Genomic DNA, 24,115 nt, shown 5'->3' with positions numbered 1-24,115 from the left:
AAATGTTATCAACACTACCTGAACAAGACCTATTCGGTGGAAACCTGTTACAATATGTGTCCTGCTGTAACATTATCTGCTGATCAGCTGCTACCTCTGTATATATTTTTGTAAGTAGTTCACCGGGACAAAGTAAATGAGACAAAAAGGAATTTTAAGTAAGTAAAGTTGGTAGAGTGTTCATTGTAAGATACAGCAAGATACAGGCCTCAGTGAAAGGACTCAACCCCAAAACATCACCCAGTGAAAGGACTCAACCCCAAAACACCGCCCAGTGAAAGGACTCAACCCCAAAACACCATCCAGTGAAAGGACTCAACCCCAAAACACCGCCCAGTGAAAGGACTCAACCCCAAAACACCGCCCAGTGAAAGGACTCAACCCCAAAACACCATCCAGTGAAAGGACTCAACCCCAAAACACCATCCAGTGAAATGACTCAACCCCAAAACACCATCCAGTGAAAGGACTCAACCCCAAAACACCATCCAGTGAAAGAACTCAACCCCAAAACACCATCCAGTGAAAGGACTCAACCCCAAAACACCATCCAGTGAAAGGACTCAACCCCAAAACACCATCAAGTGAAATTACTTAACCTCAAAACACCATCCAGTGAAATGACTCAACCCCAAAACACCATCCAGTGAAATTACTTAACCTCAAAACACCACCCAGTGCAAGGACTGAACCCCAAAACACCACCCAGTGCAAGGACTCAACCCCAAAACACCACCCAGTGCAAGGACTCAACCCCAAAACACCGCCCAGTGAAAGGACTCAACCCCAAAACACCATCCAGTGAAATGACTCAACCCCAAAACACCATCCAGTGAAATGACTCAACCCCAAATACCATCCAGTGAAATGACTCAACCCAAAACACCATCCAGTGAAATGACTCAACCCCAAAACACCATCCAGTGAAATGACTCAACCCCAAAACACCATCCAGTGAAATGACTCCACCCCAAAACACCATCCAGTGAAATGACTCAACCCCAAAACACCATCCAGTGAAATGACTCAACCCCAAAACACCACCCAGTGCAAGGACTCAACCCCAAAACACCATCCAGTGAAAGGACTCAACCCCAAAACACCACGCAGTTAAAGTCCAAAAATAACAATTCTCAATTCTGTGGAGTCTACTTTATTTGGGTGTTCTATTGTGACAAGGATCAAATTAATCTGAAGTCTTAAAACACGTGTTTTGGGGCTTTCCAGTGAGGTATTTAGAGAATGACATGCATAATGTGGGCAGCTGGTTTCGTCAGAGCACATGAGGAATCTTGGGATAAGGCTCTTAAAGATCTTATGAAACACAGAGGCACTGGGACGAAGATAGGGGTTTAGGGCAGGGCCTTGATTTGGTATGTAGCAACAACAAAAAACAAGACTCTCGGTAAGACTCTCATCGCTCCAAACGTATTAGCTTTCCTCAGGCTTATTAGGCTGGGGGTGGAATAGATTGGGACATCCTGGAAATCACACTGGAGAAAAGGGACACATACTGTATGTCAGCAAGGTGCACGGACCAACGAGGGTGTTGGGAAACAGGAACAAATTAATACACCAGTAGGAATAACACTTGTAGGACTGGATATTGCCTGGCACACCTGTAACAATATTAGCCATAAAATCACAAATTAAAAGTACATCATATAGACTAACCGATTTCAATCATTACCTTCCTTTTCACATCTCTATACGTGATGGTTAGAGGACAGTAAGTAGTGTGACCACTAGAGGACAGTAACTAGTGTGACGGTGAGAGGACAGTAACTAGTGTGATGGTTAGAGGACAGTAACTAGTGAGACCACTAGAGGACAGTAACTAGTGTGACGGTTAGAGGACAGTAACTAGTGAGACCACTAGAGGACAGTAACTAGTGAGACCACTAGAGGACAGTAACTAGTGTGACAGTTAGAGGACAGTAACTAGTGAGACCACTAGAGGACAGTAACTAGTGTGACGGTTAGAGGACAGTAACTAGTGAGACCACTAGAGGACAGTAACTAGTGTGACGGTTAGAGGACAGTAACTAGTGAGACCACTAGAGGACAGTAACTAGTGAGACCACTAGAGGACAGTAACTAGTGTGACAGTTAGAGGACAGTAACTAGTGAGACCACTAGAGGACAGTAACTAGTGTGACGGTTAGAGGACAGTAACTAGTGAGACCACTAGAGGACAGTAACTAGTGTGACGGTTAGAGGACAGTAACTAGTGAGACCACTAGAGGACAGTAACTAGTGTGATGGTTAGAGGACAGTAACTAGTGTGACGATTAGAGGACAGTAACTAGTGTGACGGTTAGAGGACAGTAACTAGTGTGATGGTTAGAGGACAGTAACTAGTGTGATGGTTAGAGGACAGTAACTAGTGTGATTGTTGGAGGACAGTAACTAGTGTGACGGTTAGAGGACAGTAGTGTGACGGTTAGAGGACAGTAGTGTGACGGTTAGAGGACAGTAGTGTGACGGTTAGAGGACAGTAACTAGTGAGACGGTTAGAGGACAGTAGTGTGACGGTTAGAGGACAGTAGTGTGACGGTTAGAGGACAGTAACTAGTGTGACGGTTAGAGGACAGTAGTGTGACGGTTAGAGGACAGTAGTGTGACGGTTAGAGGACAGTAGTGTGATGGTTAGAGGACAGTAGTGTGATGGTTAGAGGACAGTAACTAGTGAGACGGTTAGAGGACAGTAGTGTGACGGTTAGAGGACAGTAGTGTGACGGTTAGAGGACAGTAGTGAGACGGTTAGAGGACAGTAGTGTGATAGTTAGAGGACAGTAACTAGTGTGACGGTTAGAGGACAGTAGTGTGATGGTTAGAGGACAGTAGTGAGACGGTTAGAGGACAGTAGTGTGATAGTTAGAGGACAGTAACTAGTGTGACGGTTAGAGGACAGTAGTGTGATGGTTAGAGGACAGTAGTGAGACGGTTAGAGGACAGTAGTGTGATAGTTAGAGGACAGTAGTGTGACAGTTAGAGGACAGTAGTGTGACGGTTAGAGGACAGTAGTGAGACGGTTAGAGGACAGTAGTGTGACAGTTAGAGGACAGTAGTGTGACAGTTAGAGGACAGTAGTGTGACGGTTAGAGGACAGTAGTGAGACGGTTAGAGGACAGTAGTGTGATAGTTAGAGGACAGTAACTAGTGAGACGGTTAGAGGACAGTAGTGTGATGGTTAGAGGACAGTAACTAGTGTGACGGTTAGAGGACAGTAGTGTGACAGTTAGAGGACAGTAGTGTGACGGTTAGAGGACAGTAGTGTGATGGTTAGAGGACAGTAGTGTGATGGTTAGAGGACAGTAACTAGTGTGACGGTTAGAGGACAGTAGTGTGATGGTTAGAGGACAGTAACTAGTGTGACGGTTAGAGGACAGTAGTGTGATGGTTAGAGGACAGTAGTGTGACGGTTAGAGGATAGTAGTGTGACGGTTAGAGGACAGTAGTGTGATGGTTAGAGGACAGTAACTAGTGTGACGGTTAGAGGACAGTAGTGTGATGGTTAGAGGACAGTAACTAGTGTGACGGTTAGAGGACAGTAGTGTGATGGTTAGAGGACAGTAACTAGTGTGACGGTTAGAGGACAGTAGTGTGATGGTTAGAGGACAGTAACTAGTGTGACGGTTAGAGGACAGTAGTGTGATGGTTAGAGGACAGTAACTAGTGTGACGGTTAGAGGACAGTAGTGTGATGGTTAGAGGACAGTAGTGTGATGGTTAGAGGACAGTAGTGTGACGGTTAGAGGACAGTAGTGTGACGGTTAGAGGACAGTAGTGTGACGGTTAGAGGACAGTAGTGTGACGGTTAGAGGACAGTAGTGAGACGGTTAGAGGACAGTAGTGTGATAGTTAGAGGACAGTAACTAGTGTGACGGTTAGAGGACAGTAGTGTGATGGTTAGAGGACAGTAACTAGTGTGACGGTTAGAGGACAGTAGTGTGATGGTTAGAGGACAGTAGTGTGACGGTTAGAGGGCAGTAGTGTGACGGTTAGAGGACAGTAGTGTGACGGTTAGAGGACAGTAGTGTGATAGTTAGAGGACAGTAGTGTGACAGTTAGAGGACAGTAGTGTGACGGTTAGAGGGCAGTAGTGTGACGGTTAGAGGGCAGTAGTGTGACGGTTAGAGGACAGTAGTGTGACGGTTAGAGGGCAGTAGTGTGACGGTTAGAGGACAGTAGTGTGATGGTTAGAGGACAGTAGTGTGATGGTTAGAGGACAGTAGTGTGATGGTTAGAGGACAGTAACTAGTGTGATGGTTAGAGGACAGTAGTGTGACGGTTAGAGGACAGTAGTGTGATGGTTAGAGGACAGTAGTGAGACGGTTAGAGGACAGTAGTGTGATAGTTAGAGGACAGTAACTAGTGTGACGGTTAGAGGACAGTAGTGTGATGGTTAGAGGACAGTAACTAATGTGCACCTCTTTGTTTGAAAGGGGAATAAAGAACATAAAGTTGAGCACATGTAACTGTCCTCATTTCCTCTTGTCCTTTATCTACATGATCCTTTCCTCTCGGGATAATAACATACAAATCTGTGCAAAGGCTTAGTAAACCCGGAGAATTTTGTATAATATGACGTAATAATTTAATAAAAAATAATAAAATACAATTTACTACATGTCATGCACCAGAAGCAGCTATGCCACCCTGTAAATATCTAATAATACTTTTAACTTTAAATTATTGGGTACCACTTTACATTAATCACTTAAAAAGTACTCAACACAATATTTATGTTTAACTATTCAGTTTTAATTGTCTGATGATTGTTCAAATTAAAAAACCAACCTACCTTTTCCCTCTAATTAAAAAACCAACCTACCTTTTCCCTCTAATTAAAATGCCAACTTACCTTTTCCCTCTAATTAAAATGCCAACTTACCTGGTATCGGTGGTTTACTGGTCCACAGGTCTGCCTCTTCACTCTCTGACTGGAACAATTTGGTCCCTGTAGCCAGTAGCATGTGTTGTGTCACTGTGAGTGACTGGCAGAGAAAGGGCTTTATCCCCCTAGTTGATCCTTGAAAACAATCTGCAATTTGTAATCTGAAAGCTGTGTGTACGTGGAGTGTGTGTGTGTGTGGGTTTATTTGTGAGTGTGTATACATGGAGTGTGTGTGTGGGTTTATTTGTGAGTGTGTATACATGGTGTGTGGGTTGGGAATTAAGGGAGGTGGACAAGAGGGGCGGCAGGTAGCCTAGTGGTTAGCGCGTTTGACTAGTAACCGGAAAGGTTGCAAGATCGAATCCCTGAGCTGACAAGGTAAAAATCTGTGGTCCTGCCCCTGAACAAGGCAGTTAACCCACTGTTCCTAGGCCGTCATTGAAAATAAGAATTTGTTCTTAACTGACTTGCCTAGTTAAATAAATGTAAATAAGAGGAATTATGTGGACGGACCAGCAATTTACTTACATTCAGGGACCAGCAACTTACCAGTAAAATCTTTCAGATTCTTAAAAAAATAAGATATCAGTTGATTTCAAAAAGTCGAAGACATGTCAGTATGTACAGTTGAAGTCAGAAGTTTACATGCACCTGAGCCAAATACATTTAAACTCAGTTTTTCACAATTCCTGACATTTAATCCTAGTAAAAATTCCCTGTTTTAGGCCAGTTAGGATCACCACTTTATTTTAAGAATGTGAAATGTCAGAATAATAGTGGAGAGAATGATTTATTTCAGCTTTTATTTATTTCATCACATTCCCAGTCACTCAATTAGTATTTGGTAGCAAGGCCTTTAAATTGTTTAACTTGGGTCAAACGTTTCGAGTAGCCTTCCACAAGCTTCCCACAATAAATTGGGTGAATTTTGGCCCATTCCTCCTGACAGAGCTGGTTGGTGTAACTGAGTCAGGTTTGTAGGCCTCCTTGCTCGCACACGCTGAGGTCAGGGCTTTGTGATGGCCTCTCTAATACCTTGACTTTGTTGTTCTTAAGCCATTTTGCCACAACTTTGGAAGTATGCTTAGGGTCATTGTCCATTTGTAAGTCCCATTTGCGACCAAGCTTTAACTTCCTGACTGATGTCTTGAGATGTTTAGATGTTGCTTTAATATATCCACATAATTTTACTTCCTCATGATGCCATCTATTTTGTGAAGTGCACCAGTCCCTCCTGCAGCAAAGCACCCCCACAACATGATGCTGCCACCCCCGTGCTTCACGGTTGGGATGGTGTTCTTCAGCTTGCAAGTCTCCACCTTTTTCCTCCAAACATAACGATGGTCATTATGGCCAAACAGTTCTATTTTTGTTTCATCAGACCAGAGGACATTTCTCCAAAAAGTACGATCTTTGTCCCCATGTGCAGTTGCAAACCGTAATCTTACTTTTTTTATGGCGGTTTTGGAGCAGTGGCTTCTTCCTTGCTGAGCGGCCTTTCAGGTTATGTCGATATAGGACTTGTTTGACTGTGGATATAGATACTTTTGTACCTATTTCCTCCAATATCTTCACAAGGTCCTTTGCTGTTGTTCTGGGATTGATTTGCACTCTTCGCACCAAAGTACGTTCATCTCTAGGAGACAGAACGCGTCTCCTTACTGAGCGGTATGATGGCTGCGTGGGCCCATGGTGTTTATACTTGCGTACTACTGTTTGTACAGATGAACGTGGTACCTCCAGGCGTTTGGAAATTGCTCCCAAGGATGAACCAGACTTGTGGTCTTGGCTGTTTTCTTTAGATTTTCTCATAATGTCAAGCAAAGAGGCACTGAGTTTGAAGGTAAGCCTTGAAATACATCCACAGGTACACCTCCAATTGACTCAAATTATGTAAATTAGCCTATCAGAAGCTTCTAAAGCCGTGACATCATTTTCTTGAATTTTCTAAGCTGTTTAAAGGCACAGTCAACTTAGTGTATGTAAACGTCTGCCCCACTGGAATTGTGATACAGTGAATTATAAGTGAAATAATCTGTCTGTAAACAATTGTTGGAAAAATTACTTGTGTCATGCACAAAGTAGATGTCCTAACCGACTTGCCAAAACTATAGTTTGTTTACAAGACATTTGTGGAGTGGTTGAAAAAACGAGTTTTAATTACTCCAACCTAAGTGTATGTAAACTTCAGACTTCAACTGTATCTGTCAGTATGTATTTGTCAGTATGTATCTGTCAGTATCTAGTATTCTAATAATACAGATAGTTGTCAGTCTTGGTGTCTTTAGTCTAAAAATCTTGTCAAATATACTAAAACTGCTCAATGTTACCTTGTGGAACTTTATGTTTCAGCTTGCAATGTAATATTGTTACATTTACCGTACATCACCATACCGTTTCGTAAAAGAGGGTTACCTAAACGCACACTAATCCTATTTAGGTCTATGGAGACCTCAAATCAAATCGTATTCGTCACATGCGCAGAATACAATACCTTACAGTGAAATGCTTACTTACAAGCCATTAACCAACCACGCAGTTTAAAAAATACGAATAAAAATAAGAAATAAAAGTTACATGTACACTACCGTTCAAAAGTTTGGGGTCACTTACAAATGTCGTTTTTGAAAGAAAAGCAATTTTTTTTGTACATTAAAATTACATAAAATTGATCAGAAATACAGTGTAGACATTGTTAATGTTGTAACTGACTATTGTAGTTGGAAAGAGCAGATTTTTTATGGAATATCTACATAGGAGTACAGAGGCCCATTATCAGCAACCATCACTCCTGTGTTCTAATGGCACGTTGTGTTAGCTAATCCAAGTTTATAATTTTAAAAGGCTAATTGATCATTAGAAAACCCTTTTGCAATTATGTTAGCACAGCTGAAAACTGTTGTCCTGATTAAAGAAGCAATAAAACTGCCCTTCTTTAGACTAGTTGAGTCTCTTGAGCATCAGCATTTGTGGATTTGATTACAGGCACAAAATGGCCAGAAACAAAGCACTTTCTTCTGAAACTCGTCAGTCTATTCTTGTTCTGAGAAATGAAGGCTATTTCATGCGAGAAATTGCCAAGAAACTGAAGATCTCGTACAACGTTGTGTACTACTCCCTTCACAGAACAGCGCAAACTGGCTCTAACCAGAATAGAAAGAGGAGTGGGAGGCCCCGGTACACAACTGAGCAAGAGGACAAGTACATTAGTGTGTCTAGTTTGAGAAACAGACGCCTGACAAGTCCTCAACTGGCAGCTCCATTAAATAGTACCCGCAAAACACCAGTCTCATCGTCAACAGTGAAGAGGCGACTCCGGGATGCTGGCCTTCTAGGCAGAGTTCCTCTGTCCAGTGTCTGTGTTCTTTTGCCCATCTTAATCTTTTATTTTTATTGGCCAGTCTGAGATATGGCTTTTTCTTTGCAACTCTGCCTAGGCCTGCTTCCCAGAGTCGCTTCTTCACTGTTGACATTGAGACTGGTGTTTGCCATACTAGGCAGTGATGCAACCAACCAGTCAGGATGCTCTCGATGTTGCAGCTGAGGAACCTTTTAAGGATCTGAGGACCCATGCCAAATCTTTTCAGTCTCCTGAGGGGGAATAGGTTTTGTCGTGCCCTCTTCACGACTGTCTTGGTGTGTTTGGACCACGTTCGTTTATTAGTGATGTGGACACCAAGGAACTTGAAGCTCTCAACCTGCTCCACTACAGCCCCCGTCGATGAGAATTGGGGCGTGCTCGGTCCTCCTTTTCCTGTAGTCCACAATCATCTCCTTGACCTCATGGGCCCTTTAAACCACGAGTACATAATCAGGTCAATCGCATGTTGTTTAAAATGAGAAAATCTGCTTCCAAAAGCACCTCCTTTCGTCTTTGACTGGTGAACTATGACCATCAGCTGGTCTAAGCTCAATAATATATATAATAATTCTCACACTTATTCAGCGAGTGGACCATCTCTGTTATATCTGTGTTCATCACCTACGGGGTTTGATTCTTTTGTTGTTGTATTTTAGATTAATTTGTGCAATAACCCAAACATCATGAGGTTGTCAGAACTTATGAAAGAGAGTGGTTACTAAAACAGGAACGTGATTGAGCTCTAGTGCTCCGTGCCTCTAGGTGATGAAACAACTTTGATCGTTTTACTTCGTTCTTTCAGCTGGATTCCACAGTCCAAAAAAATAATACAAAACGACCACCATGACTTAATTTCTTGAATCAAGAATAGAGAAACGTCACATCATATCAGAGTTAAAAGACGAGCATTTGACATGTATAGCCTGGTCCCCCCCAGATCCCTTTGTGCTCTCGTCAACTCCGTTGCGGTTAATGTGTTTGGCGTGACAATGAGTAGGTACGATAGCAGAAACTGACTGGCACTCAGGCTACAATACACCGTGAGAAAGAGAATGATTCATTGAACATACATGACTCCAAAAGGTTTTTCAAGAAGCAAGAGACTTAACGTCGCTTTTATTAAAACAGAGTACAGACACCACCTGCTTAACCCAGACGGACGTCACTGGTGAACGCATCATTCAGTCCGGTTTAACCAGACTAGGTAGTTATAGTCATCCAGGAGAGATGGCAGTTACCAGACAAGTCTCTCCTTCTAAACAGGCGACCAATAAATCCTATTTCTCCATGGTACTATTTCACAAACAGGCCTCTTTTGTTCCAAGGCCTCGCTAGCTAATCCACATTTCAAAGTCCTATTCATCCTCATGGGAATAGGAAAATGGAATAACTTCAGAGAATGACTGACTGGTACCCCAGAGAGAGAATAAACCAATCTGAACTATTGATCTTTGCTGAAGAAGAGTTGTTAAAACATTGCCCATAAAATGGATTAGATACATATGCTTTGTGTCTTGTTCTCCCACACAGATTAACACAGAAGGAAACAATGTTTGGACAAACAGCTAAATCATTATTATTAGGAGTGTTGCTAAATTCACATGGAACCCATCTGAAGTTGTTACCCATTTATACCTGGTCTGTGGACAATTAGTTGCCGATATTTCCACGACAGTTTAATATATTTTGGTACAGACCTTTAACAATGAAAGGGTTGTGGACAAAACAACATTGCAGATGGGCCCATAGGCGCACTGTTAAATAAGGTTTATTTGTCCACAGACATACTGTTCCTACTGTAACACAATGTCCACAGACATACTGTTCCTACTGTAACACAATGTCCACAGACATACTGTTCCTACTGTAACACAATGTCCACAGACATACTGTTCCTACTGTAACACAATGTCCACAGACATACTGTTCCTACTGTAACACAATGTCCACAGACATACTGTTCCTACTGTAACACAATGTCCACAGACATACTGTTCCTACTGTAACACAATGTCCACAGACATACTGTTCCTACTGTAACACAATGTCCACAGACATACTGTTCCTACTGTAACACAATGTGTCACTCATGAACACTGGGCAAGCCTTAAGTCATTACTGAAGCAACTTTTCAGATGGTTCATCAGCTTTTAGTTTTTTTTCACCAGGATCCTGGTATCCGTGGTAAATCCACCACTCGTTCACAGTGAAAGGGTTCAGCTACTGAAGCTAGCAGCAGGCTATCAGTTCCAGGTTAGAGTTCAGCTACTGAAGCTAGCAGCAGGCTATCAGTTCCAGGTTAGGGTTCAGCTACTGAAGCTAGCAGCAGGCTATCAGTTCCAGGTTAGGGTTCAGCTACTGAAGCTAGCAGCAGGCTATCAGTTCCAGGTTAGGGTTCAGCTACTGAAGCTAGCAGCAGGCTATCAGTTCCAGGTTAGAGTTCAGCTACTGAAGCTAGCAGCAGGCTATCAGTTCCAGGTTAGGGTTCAGCTACTGAAGCTAGCAGCAGGCTATCAGTTCCAGGTTAGGGTTCAGCTACTGAAGCTAGCAGCAGGCTATCAGTTCCAGGTTAGGGTTCAGCTACTGAAGCTAGCAGCAGGCTATCAGTTCCAGGTTAGGGTTCAGCTACTGAAGCTAGCAGCAGGCTATCAGTTCCAGGTTAGGGTTCAGCTACTGAAGCTAGCAGCAGGCTATCAGTTCCAGGTTAGGGTTCAGCTACTGAAGCTAGCAGCAGGCTATCAGTTCCAGGTTAGAGTTCAGCTACTGAAGCTAGCAGCAGGCTATCAGTTCCAGGTTAGGGTTCAGCTACTGAAGCTAGCAGCAGGCTAACAGTTCCAGGTTAGAGTTCAGCGTATCTATGAAGAGGCTGATGTGAGCTGACCCTTTTGTACGTACTCCAGAGCTGTAGCGATGGTTCTCATGTCCATCTCAATACTGCGAGCCCAGTTCTCCACATCACCTATTTCCTGTTCAAAAACAAAAACATAAAAAAGGTTAAAGGGCTGCCTTATTTAAGGGGTCAATACTAAGGATACAAATGGGAAGAGGTACAACTAAAAATGTCACAAGTTCATGAATAAGTAGCCTACATGTTAAAGACAACACAAGTGTTGCAGCTATTGCCTACCACAAGGGGGAAATTGTAAACTTTACGTCAAGGGGGGGGCTTTAACAACTTTACGTCAAGGGGGGGACATGATCAACTTTACGACAAGGGGGGGGGCATGATCAACTTTACGACAAGGGGGGGGGGCATGATCAACTTTACGACAAGGGGGGGACATGATCAACTTTACGACAAGGGGGGGGACATGATCAACTTTACGACAAGGGGGGGGACATGATCAACTTTACCACAAGGGCGGGGACATGATCAACTTTACCACAAGGGGGGGACATGATCAACTTTACCACAAGGGGGGGACATGATCAACTTTACCACAAGGGGGGGACATGATCAACTTTACCACAAGGGGGGGACATGATCAACTTTACCACAAGGGGGGGACATGATCAACTTTACCACAAGGGGGGGACATGATCAACTTTACCACAAGGGGGGGGGACATGATCAACTTTACCACAAGGGGGGGACATGATCAACTTTACCACAAGGGGGGGACATGATCAACTTTACCACAAGGGGGGACATGATCAACTTTACCACAAGGGGGGGGGGGGGGGCATGATCACATTTACCACAAGGGGGGGACATGATCAACTTTACCACAAGGGGGGGGGACATGATCAACTTTACCACAAGGGGGGGACATGATCAACTTTACCACAAGGGGGGGACATGATCAACTTTATGACAAGGGAGGACATGATCAACTTTACCACAAGGGGGGGACATGATCAATTTTACCACAAGGGGGGGACATGATCAATTTTACCACAAGGGGGGGGACATGATCAATTTTACCACAAGGGGGGGACATGATCAATTTTACCACAAGGGGGGGACTGAATCAACTTTACCACAAGGGGGGGACATGATCAACTTTACCACAAGGGGGACACATGATCAACTTTACCACAAGGGGGACACATGATCAACTTTATGACAAGGGAGGACATGATCAACTTTACCACAAGGGGGGGACATGATCAACTTTACCACAAGGGGGGGACATGATCAACTTTACCACAAGGGGGGGACATGATCAACTTTATGACAAGGGGGGGGGACATGATCAACTTTACCACAAGGGGGCACATGATCAACTTTACCACAAGGGGGGGGGGACATGATCAACTTTACCACAAGGGGGGGGGGACATGATCAACTTTACCACAAGGGGGGAATTATCAACTTTATCACAAGGGGGGGACATGATCAACTTTACCACAAGGGGGGGGACATGATCAACTTTACCACAAGGGGGGGGCATGATCAACTTTACCACAAGGGGGGGACATGATCAACTTTACCACAAGGGGGAGGACATGATCAACTTTACCACAAGGGGGAGGACATGATCAACTTTACCACAAGGGGGAGGACATGATCAACTTTACCACAAGGGGGGGACATGATCAACTTTACCACAAGGGGGGGGACATGATCAACTTTACCACAAGGGGGGGGACATGATCAACTTTACCACAAGGGGGGAATTATCAACTTTATGACAAGGGGGGGCCATGATCAACTTTACCACAAGGGGGGAATTATCAACTTTAGGACAAGGGGGGGGCAAGATCAACTTTACGACAAGGGGGGGGGGGCATGATCAACTTTACGACAAGGGGGGGCATGATCAACTTTACGACAAGGGGGGGCATGATCAACTTTACGACAAGGGGGGGCATGATCAACTTTACCACAAGGGGGGAATTATCAACTTTACCACAAGGGGGGAAATATCAACTTTACCACAAGGGGGGGACATGATCAACTTTACCACAAGGGGGGGGACATGATCAACTTTACCACAAGGGGGGAATTATCAACTTTATGACAAGGGGGGGGCCATGATCAACTTTACCACAAGGGGGGACATGATCAACTTTACCACAAGGGGGGAATTATCAACTTTACCACAAGGGGGGAATTATCAACTTTACCACAAGGGGGGAATTATCAACTTTACCACAAGGGGGGAAATATCAACTTTACGACAAGGGGGGGCAAGATCAACTTTACGACAAGGGGGGGGGGCATGATCAACTGATCAACTTTACGACAAGGGGGGGGACATGATCAACTGATCAACTTTACGACAAGGGGGGCATGATCAACTTTACGACAAGGGGGGGGGGGCATTATCAACTTTATGACAAGGGGGGGCATTATCAACTTTATGAGTGAGCACCTGACATTTAATCATCACAGTCCTGAAAGTTATCCTCTTAATGACAAAGCCAACAGTAAATTCTTGACAAAGCATGAGTGAACTGTGACAGAGATGACTCAGAGCTATTTAACCTCTACTAAGCTAACATATGGAATTGTTTTAAGATGGTCAGACCATTAGTCATTTAGCTATTTGATTTTGAACTTTAGGTATAAAAAAATATTTTAAAAATTATAAAATATGACATTTGGCTTTTGCTACTATAGCCCATACAAACGCATTGAATAACACACATAAAAACATGTCTAAATAGATTATAAGGAATACGTTTTTGAAGTGTCTGTCCTATATCTAGGAGATGTAAGAAAGTTTAGGAAATATTTTTTGAGGAACATATTTAACCCCTTATTTTTGTTTCCACAAAACTACCGCCATATGTTTGTATGGGTCACCATCGTGTTCGTGAGAATCTCCCCTTTCCATAGTAGGGGCATATTAGTTTGTAGCTAAAACAGTTCGGACACTACAGACAGATGTTGGCAGATGGGCTGTACAGACTTCAGACGAGTCCCGTGACACTTGTGGGGGTTGTAGAGCAAAACGGAAAACCATTGTGTTCGTGAGACATACGTCGCTGTACGTCGCTGTAGCTCGGCCACCTTCCACTGCAGATCCGGAAGGAGAAATAGGCGGATGCCATGATATCTCTACCTTAAACTGACGTATTTCGATGGGTATTTTTTATTATGTTACTTAGATTGAGGCACGGGAGCGTCAAAAGACTTAAGGATTAATACCAAAACATATCAACCTTACTCTCTCGCTGGCTCTCTGTTCTTCCTGACCAAGCCAAGGTATATGACTGTACAGGACACATTCCTTGTGCATCTCTAATACAGCTTCCTGGAAGATTACAGACAGACCCGAGAGAGGGAATATGGTGTTTGATGTTCAACAACAAGGGTTTGGATTTCCCTCCATACCTTAGTCATCTACTGGTGTCAATGTTAACACAGGCAGAGATTGGCTTAAAGCTGAGTGTGAGCCTTGGTACGAAAAAAAACATTAGCTCACCATCTGTCTGAGTCAGTGATATACACTGCTCAAAAAAATAAAGGGAACACTTAAACAACACAATGTAACTCCAAGTCAATCACACTTCTGTGAAATCAAACTGTCCACTTAGGAAGCAACACTGATTGACAATAAATTTCACATGCTGTTGTGCAAATGGAATAGACAAAAGGTGGAAATTATAGGCAATTAGCAAGACACCCCCAATAAAGGAGTGATTCTGCAGGTGGTGACCACAGACCACTTCTCAGTTCCTATGCTTCCTGGCTGATGTTTTGGTCACTTTTGAATGCTGGCGGTGCTCTCACTCTAGTGGTAGCATGAGACGGAGTCTACAACCCACACAAGTGGCTCAGGTAGTGCAGCTCATCCAGGATGGCACATCAATGCGAGCTGTGGCAAGAAGGTTTGCTGTGTCTGTCAGCGTAGTGTCCAGAGCATGGAGGCGCTACCAGGAGACAGGCCAGTACATCAGGAGACGTGGAGGAGGCCGTAGGAGGGCAACAACCCAGCAGCAGGACCGCTACCTCCGCCTTTGTGCAAGGAGGAGCACTACCAGAGCCCTGCAAAATGACCTCCAGCAGGCCACAAATGTGCATGTGTCAGCATATGGTCTCACAAGGGCTCTGAGGATCTCATCTCGGTACCTAATGGCAGTCAGGCTACCTCTGGCGAGCACATGGAGGCCTGTGCGGCCCCACAAAGAAATGCCACCCCACACCATGACTGACCCACCGCCAAACCGGTCATGCTGGAGGATGGTGCAGGCAGCAGAACGTTCTCCACGGCGTCTCCAGACTCTGTCACATCTGTCACATGTGCTCATGTGCTCAGTGTGAACCTGCTCTCATCTGTGAAGAGCACAGGGCGCCAAAGGCGAATTTGCCAATATTGGTGTTCTCTGGCAAATGCCAAACGTCCTGCACGGTGTTGGGCTGTAAGCACAACCCCCACCTGTGGACGTCGGGCCCTCATACCACCCTCATGGAGTCTGTTTCTGACCGTTTGAGCAGACACATGCACATTTGTGGCCTGCTGGAGGTCATTTTGCAGGGCTCTGGTAGTGCTCCTCCTTGCACAAAGGCGGAGGTAGCGGTCCTGCTGCTGGGTTGTTGCCCTCCTACGGCCTCCTCCACGTCTCCTGATGTACTGGCCTGTCTCCTGGTAGCGCCTCCATGCTCTGGACACTACGCTGACAGACACAGCAAACCTTCTTGCCACTGCTCGCATTGATGTGCCATCCTGGATGAGCTGCACTACCTGAGCCACTTGTGTGGGTTGTAGACTCCGTCTCATGCTACCACTAGAGTGAGAGCACCGCCAGCATTCAAAATTGACCAAAACATCAGCCAGGAAGTATAGGAACTGAGAAGTGGTCTGTGGTCACCACCTGCAGAATCACTCCTTTTTTGGGGGTGTCTTGCTAATTGCCTATAATTTCCACCTTTTGTCTATTCCATTTGCACAACAGCATGTGAAATTTATTGTCAATCAGTGTTGCTTCCTAAGTGAACAGTTTGATTTCACAGAAGTGTGATTGACTTGGAGTTACATTGTGTTGTTTAAGTGTTCCCTTTATTTTTTTGAGCAGTGTATATTGCTTTGATGAGCTTGAGGCCTACTAAATGTTAAGTATCACACGTGTTTAACTAAAATGCTCTTGAACCTATTTAACATGTTTGCCTGGCTGGGAATGTGGCAGGGTTAACCTTACATTAAAAACGGGTTGAAAAGTAAACTAACATCTAGGCCTCTGGCGATGAAACGATACTAATTTGTTCTGATCCCAAAGGAAACTTATATTGTACTCCTCTTCAGGTTTGAAACACTCATTATGGGGGGGGGGGGGGGGGTCATTTTGGGGCCTGCTATCATTCAACAAACATAAAAGGACTTAGGGGGAAATAGCTACTAATCTAAGACCATACTGTACAGTGTTTGTATACCTTCAGGGCTTGGTTAAAGCCTTCCACCATACTGATCCACTGAGCGGTCTGCTTGGAGAACTGGCTGGCCTGCACCTGTAACGTCTTGACCTCATGGTCCAGCTTCCTCTGGTTCACGTACGCCCGGGCCACCCTGGAATTAAACACAGCAACTGGAAGATGAGTATAACAACATTTTGAGAGACACGACCATCAGAAGATTTGACATAAGAATGTAGGCCAAAGCAACGTCTAACAAATCAATAGAAGGTTGAACTGATGACATCTTATGTGCAAAGACATTCTATTGGATACTGAAGAGAAATTAGACAGGAAGTAGTGATTATGAAAGTGTAAAAAAAAATTGTCCTTATGAAATCCATAATCTCAACCAAAAAAAAAGTAGGTTTCTACACTTGACTTTATACTCTTTGTTAACTGCAATTGAATGTAGTGACGCAACAACGGTAGTCAAGTCCAACTGTTTTCATAAGGTGCTTTTCTTTGGTGTCGCCACTAGATCAAACTTCCTGCCATCCAGGAACTCTATACCAGGCGGTGAGGAAGGCCCCAATAATTATCAAAGAGTCCAGCCACCCAAGTCAGACTGTCCTCTCTGCTAGCGCACGGCAAGCGGTACCGGAGCGCCGAGTCTAGGTCCAAACGACTCCTTAAACAGCTTCTACCCCCAAGCCATAAGACGGCTGAACAACTAATCAAATGACCACCTGGACTATTTACATTGACTTTTTTGTTGTTGCTGCTACTCGCTGTTCATATCTATGCATAGTCACTTTACCCCTACCTACATGTACAAATTACCTATACCCCCTGTATATAGCCTCATTATTGGTATACTTTAAAAAATATGTATTTAGTAAATATTTTCTTAACTGGTTGGTTAGGGGCTTGTAAGTAAGCATTTCACAGTAAGGTCCTACACCTGTTGTATTCAGGCGCATGTGACAAATACAATTTGATTTTAATTAACTTTTGTACTATTGAAATATTACCAGTGTGTATGTACACTGTGCTGTGGAGTCACATGTTATCATTGGTTAACACAGTGATTGAAGGCCAATAAGCACACTGACAGGGGAAGGTTTCCTGGGCACAGATGATGCCTAGTCCTGAACTAACAACTCAATTGAGAATATCCATTGAACATTTGTTTTTTTTAGTTTAGGATAATAAAAAAATACCTATGGGGCATTTTCAGTTATAAAATCAAAGAATGCCTAGTATGAAGATAGACAGAAACTGCTTCTCCAATAGAAATCCCATATCACACCTGTAGGTGTTGTCATGGAGACGTTAGCTAGCTAAGATCAAGTGCATTTGACAAAATGATATAAGCCAAGTTCAAATACAAGATGGTAGCTAAACATTTTCAACGCAGGTTATAAAACAGGCCTAATGTGTCACGTGTCAACAAATTTGATCTGAATTTGGCCCGAGTTGAACAGATGAATGATCTGAACCAAAATGACAAGAAGGGTACATAAAAACAGGGGTAGGTCCCTATAAAAGAAAAACTGTGTCTCGGACGGAATCGAGACATTAAAAACGTAATTCAACTATATTTTGAACTTGTTTGGAAATTAACTAAAATCTATTGAACAGAATATTAGAAAATTCATTAAAATTTGCCAAAGTGAATCGTAAGACAAACAAAATGCATCAGTGATTTGTATTTTCATGCAACTTTCTGAAACAGCACAGGAATGCGTGTCTGAGTGGGTGTGTACGTCTACACTTTGTGTAGCCGTTAGCTATGAAGCTAATGATAACATTATTCTGGTAGAGGCCTTACCAAAAACCTTCTCAATTAAACATGTTAACTACAAAGTAGCCTATATACCTACCTGGCAGAATAATATCGTGATTATTTGCATCAATCCAGTGGCTATTTGTTTGGCAAACTCTGCAATCACATGAGCACTACAGTAACACCGCTGAACCAAACAACTCTGCTGGTGCAACTTCCTGGTGCACACTTCTATTAAAGGGTAACTACACCAAAATCAAAAAAAGAAATATAATCCCAGACCTAAAAATGTGTCTTCTGATTCAGTTTAAACATTATTGTGGTCTTACAACAGCATCCAATTGTTTTTTATAAAAAAAAAAAAAATAATAAGTGATTAAGAGCGAAAACTTAAATCTTGAAAAACTAAATGGAGAAAAACAAAATATATTCAGGCAAAAATTAAATACATATTTTATAGGTCCCTACTGGGTAAACACCACAATCTAACTACTAGCCATATATTCACATACCCAACATTAAGATGGTCCACCAAGGCTTCTGTTAGACAGGTGGCAGCTGCAATTGCCTCTCGTCTGCGTCTCTCTGAGCAGGGCAAAAGAAAACAGGAGTGTATTCATTACATCTTGCAACGGAAACCGTTTAACAACCAAATAGAAGCAAATCGAGCACAACGGAACAAAACAAGGAGGGTCCTACCTGAATTTGTTCAATAGAAACTTGTTTTCGTTGCAAAACGTTAATAGCTTTGGAGTAAACTGTTTCTGTTGCACAATATGCGTAATGAATGCACCTACAGAAAACGTGTACCGTTTAATAACCAAACGGGAGCAAACGGCGCAAAACTAGAGTTTCTAGCTATTGGACAAATTTAGGTAGCCGCCACCCCTAGAATCGGCGGAATGAATACACCCCACCTATCATGTCTTGGGTGGAGTAGCATAACGTAGCTAGGTTAGCCATCAAGTCAAGAACGTTACCGTCTTCTAGTTAGCTAAATTGGCTGTATTCGCCCAAACTTGAGTAACCATTGGAGTACATGATATAGTACATGTATATAACCACATATAGATATGCGGTATAAAGTCGATTCCAGGGGCTAGTCAGCTAACTGCCTGGTCCAGGGCGTCAGTGTGAGTTCCAATAACGTTAACGATACTAGCAGAGGCAACTCGTTGTTGTCGCACGATGGGACCAGAGCTAACTAGCTATAAATCCAGTTGTCGTCACGAAATTGACAATTTGCTCAACTCGTGCATTTCAAACAGTTGTTTGTTCTAAGTTAAACTAACTAGAACCTTGTTGCAGCTAATTTGCTAACTATATTTCCTAGCTAATGTTTTTAGCATAGCTAGCTGCAGCAACACACGACACGTTCTTTACCCTGGCCTCACCTTGGTGTTCTTTTCTCTTGTTCTGCTTTGCATGGTGCTCCTTCAATAAACGAGAAAGCATTTTTTTTTTTACTTTATTGTTTACTACCTTAATTTAATTTTGTAATGTATTTTGATTTATCTTAGCAGGGACATGAGAGCTGACAGAATTTACAGCTGTTGTCACCAGACCACGTAATGATGATCAATGGCGTTTCTCGTAGGCAAATATGTAGGATCAGTATTCCATTCCAATGTAGAAACGTTGAATTAGCCCAAAATAACGCGATATTGACTTCAGATTCGTTTTTATTTCTTCTTTGGAGTTTAACGGCGGTTGGCATCCAATATGATGCATTACTGCCACCAACTGGACGCATTTAAATACAATACATACAATACATTTATTGTACTTTGTCATTACAAAAAATGGGGAAAGAGAAAAACACCACCACTCAACACACCCTGTAACTCTTCCAATGTCAAATCTCATATGCCCAAATACTTCTCTGCAGCTGCCACCACAACATCTATTTGCTGTCATTTACATTCCATTTCTGTGGTACAGTTTATAACCATTGCTATGAACGCTAAAAAGCCAACCTTACTGAAGCAAACATCCCTCTTTGGTCTATCTCTCTGTGCTGGCACAGATGTTCTACTCTCGGGATCCTTCACACTTGACCCATCCTCCTCTACTTTCTTCACTGCTTCAGCATACGACACCTTCTGCACTACTCTGACGACTTCAACCTGCCTCTCTCTCACCGGACTCTTCCGATCCCCAGCAACATGGGCACCCCTACAGTTTACACACACACACACACACACTTTTATCCACCGAAACTACACAATCCTTTATCACATATCCTCCTGCACTCTTCCCACATCTTGGAATCTCCTTCCTACAAACTATGAACATGGCCATGAACGTGGCACCTGAAACACTGCAGTGGATTAGGCACAAAAGCTCTAACAGGATAACTAATATATGACTCAAAAGGACTGACAGTGACACTGTTTCACCACGCTCACCACCGGGACTGACAGTGACTCCTCTGTTTCACCACACTCACCACCAGGTCTGAACGGTGGGCATAACAAACACCAGGAATTCTCACCTTCAATTGCTCCACCTCCACACATAACGCTACCCCCAGAAATCACTACTTTCAAAGGAGCCCTGTTCCTAAGAGCAAGCAAGAAACAGATCTAGACCCAAGTTGCGTGACACAGAGTGTCCGCTATCCTCTGGTCAGAACAAACACAAACAAATATCACAAGTCTACTACGGGTTACCTTCACTGATTCAACTGCACCCAACTCCTTTCTCACCCACCATGAAACCACAAATGAATCTGACCAAAAGGCAAGAGTCCACTTTCTCCTCAAAAAAGTTCACTCTTACTGGACCAGATTCTTCTTTATCATGTCAATTGATCAGGTGCTGAGCTCTTCACCACACCTTCCACCTCACTTAACTCACCCTCATTCACTTCCATTTCACCTCCAGAACTCAGTCTGGCTCACTCTGTTTGCACTTGACACCACTCTTCTTCGACACCCCATCGCCATTTTTATTGCCATCTTCCTCCAATTCAAATCCAACCTCTGCTTTCCTCATTCTCTTCTTCCTCTCTTCCCTGTGCCATTATACGATCTGTGCCATTAGGGTCTGTGACAGCATGGGCAGTGTCATTGAGGCTACAACCCATAGGAATCCCCACCTAGTTGCCTCCTTTGACTACTTTAAAATGGCGGAAGTGTAACAGGGTTACATTGGTGATTCCCCTTGCCACTTTATTGTTAAGCCAATGGGTTTTTTGTTTTATTTTTCTCTTGCCTTCACCTACTCAACATGGCATCTTATTGGCTGGTTTGTGTAGCTTGCTTACGAGGGAGGATGTTTCATTAGAATCGTCCCAGTGAACTAGCACCAAACCAGTGGTAAGTTGTTGGTTGCAAAGCAGTGTACGTCAAAAGTTATTTTTATACTCCCAAGTGATGATTTAAATGTACAATTTATATAAATTTGTTTGTAAATGTTATTAGACCACCACACATAAGATGTAGTGTTTTTTGGTGAATATTTGTTGTGCATTTTGTTGTAGAGGATTCCAGCTAATACTAGCTAGCAACTTACTGTGTCTGGTGGGGGGGGGTTCGTATATTTTGTACAGTGCGTGAGTGCAGAGTTGGATGGTGAGCCGTGCATTGCATGACGTGCAATTTTGTGCTGTTTCTATCAGAATAAATCTCCATGACTGGTGCTACAAGTTGGAGTTTGTGTCGATGATTGATTGTACACAACGCAAGAAGAGTACTGTTACAGAAGCATGGTGGAAGGCCTCAATGGCCCTGCCTCTGCCCATGCGAAAACATCACATGCTTTGTAAACAACAGGTGTGGAGTAACAGTGAAATGCTTACTTACGGCCCTTCCCAACAAAGCAGAGAGAAAGAAAATAATAGAAAAGTAAAACATGTAATAATGAAAGTAATAATAGATACACATTCAGTAACTATAACTTGGCTCTATACACGGGGTACCAGTATTGAGTCGATGTGCAGGGGTACGAGGTAATTGAGGTAGATATGTACATATAACTAGGAATAAAGTGACAGATAGTGAACAGTAGCAGCAGAGTATGTGATGTGTTAAAAGAGTTTGTGCAAAAAGGGTCAAGGCAGATAGTTAAATCGTTAACCAATAGCTACCCAGACTAACTATTTAACAGTCTTATGGCTTGGGGGTAGAAGCTGTTCAGGGTCTCGTTGGTTCCAGACTTGGTGCATCGGTACCGCTTGCCATGAGGTAGCAGAGACAACAGTCCATGACTTAGGTGGCTGGAGTCTTTGACAATTTTTAAGGCCTCCCTCTGACACCGCCTGGTATAGAGGTCCTGGATGGCAGGGAGCTCGGCTCTACTGATGTACTGGGCCGTACTCATCACCATCTGTAGCACCTTGCGGTCGGATGAACAAGCATTTGCCACACCAAGCGGTGTTGCAGCCAGTCAAGACACTCTCAGTGGTGCAGCTGTAGAATTTTTTTGAGGATCTGAGGATCTACTGGTATCATTAACTCCAGCCAGCCAAGTCATAGACGGTGCACCGGTACCGCTTGCCGTGCGGTAGCAAAGAGAACAAAGTCTGGAACCAACAGGACTCTGAACATCTCTTTTGACTCATCACATATGCTGCTCCTACTTTTGATTGTCTATCCTGTTGCCTAGTCAGTTTATCCATACCTATATCCACATATCTACCTCAATTACCTCACACCCCTGCACATCAACTCGGTACTGGTATCCTGTGCATTTAGCCAAGTTATCATCAGCTCGGTACTGGTAGCCTGTGTATTTAGCCAAGTTATCATCAGCTCGGTACTGGTACCCTGTGTATTTAGCCAAGTTATCATCAACTTGGTACTGGTACCCTGTGTATTTAGCCAAGTTATCATCAACTCGGTACTGGTACACTGTGCATTTAGCCAAGTTACCATCAACTCGGTACTGGTATCCTGTGCATTTAGCCAAGTTATCATCAACTCTGTACTGGTACCCTGTGTATTTAGCGAAGTTATCATCAACTCTGTACTGGTACCCTGTGTATTTGCAAAGTTATCATCAACTCGGTACTGGGACCCTGTGCATTTCACCAAGTTATCATCGACTCAGTACTGGTACCCTCTGTATTTAACCAAGTTATCATCAACTCAGTATTGGTAGCCTGTGTATTTAACCAAGTTATCATCAACTTGGTACTGGTACCCTGTGTATTTAACCAAGTTATCATCAACTTGGTACTGGTACCCTGTGTATTTAACCAAGTTATCATCAACTCAGTACTGGTACCCTGTGTATTTAATCAAGTTATCATCAACTCGGTACTGGTACCCTGTGCATTTAACCAAGTTATCATCAACTCAGTACTGGTAGCCTGTGTATTTAACCATCAACTCAGTACTGGTAGCCTGTGTATTTAACCAAGTTATCATCAACTCAGTACTGGTTGCCTGTGCATTTAACCAAGTTATCTTTCATTTATTTATTGTGTTATTATGTTTCTATAATGTATTTTTCTTTCTCTCTGTATTGTTGGGAAGGGCCCATAAGTAAGCATTTCACTGTTAGTCTACACCTGCTGTTTACACAGCATGGGATATGAGTGTGGCTATCAGTAATCCAATTCATATACAGTACCTATGAACCACGTCCTCCTCCACCTCCTCTCTGTCGCCTGCCTCAGTCATTACTCAATACTGTAATAGTGCTGTCTGCAGCAGCAGGGGTACAGAGTGGTGAGGGCTAAAAAAGGTAGCAGAGCAAAACGACCCTGGTTTTTTAAGTACTGTCTACCATCTAAAATAGTATTTCTCCTTGAAGTGAGTCACCCAGACTGCTAATGAGTTCT

General features: G+C 43.3%; 2 protein-coding genes across 2 annotated transcripts in view; both read right to left on the bottom strand.

The window, feature by feature from the left end:
• LOC120023979 (retinol dehydrogenase 7-like) overlaps window positions 1-750 on the bottom strand; it is a 5,910-nt gene extending 5,160 nt beyond the window's left edge. Inside the window, exon 1 of the mRNA XM_038968076.1 lies at window positions 1-750. This exon is cut by the window's left edge and continues 108 nt beyond it. The gene's annotated coding sequence lies outside the window, so the exon portion shown is untranslated.
• A 9,317-nt stretch (window positions 751-10,067) lies between these two features.
• LOC120058060 (biogenesis of lysosome-related organelles complex 1 subunit 1-like) lies at window positions 10,068-19,965 on the bottom strand. The gene is made up of 4 exons (XM_039006543.1): window positions 19,722-19,965; window positions 18,840-18,912; window positions 16,581-16,713; window positions 10,068-11,226 (listed from the first exon to the last, which is right to left on the bottom strand). The coding sequence occupies exons 1-4, from the start codon at window positions 19,780-19,782 to the stop codon at window positions 11,116-11,118; spliced, it is 378 nt and encodes a 125-aa protein (XP_038862471.1). The 5' UTR covers window positions 19,783-19,965; the 3' UTR covers window positions 10,068-11,115.
• Window positions 19,966-24,115: the final 4,150 nt, after the last annotated feature.

This window comes from Salvelinus namaycush, chromosome 2 (assembly GCF_016432855.1).
Source record: "Salvelinus namaycush isolate Seneca chromosome 2, SaNama_1.0, whole genome shotgun sequence".
Lineage (NCBI taxonomy): Eukaryota > Metazoa > Chordata > Actinopteri > Salmoniformes > Salmonidae > Salvelinus > Salvelinus namaycush.
This window is presented reverse-complemented; position numbering and strand designations above follow the sequence as displayed.

Excerpts from the sequence above, each read along its gene's own strand:
- LOC120058060 (XM_039006543.1), bottom strand. The coding sequence starts at position 19,782 with ATGCTTTCTCGTTTATTGAAGGAGCACCATGCAAAGCAGAACAAGAGA. Across the intron at positions 18,913-19,721 it reads CAAGAGAAAAGAACACCAAG|AGAGACGCAGACGAGAGGCA; the intron begins GTGAGGCCAGGG and ends TGCCCTGCTCAG. Across the intron at positions 16,714-18,839 it reads GTGGACCATCTTAATGTTGG|GGTGGCCCGGGCGTACGTGA; the intron begins GTATGTGAATAT and ends GTTTAATTCCAG.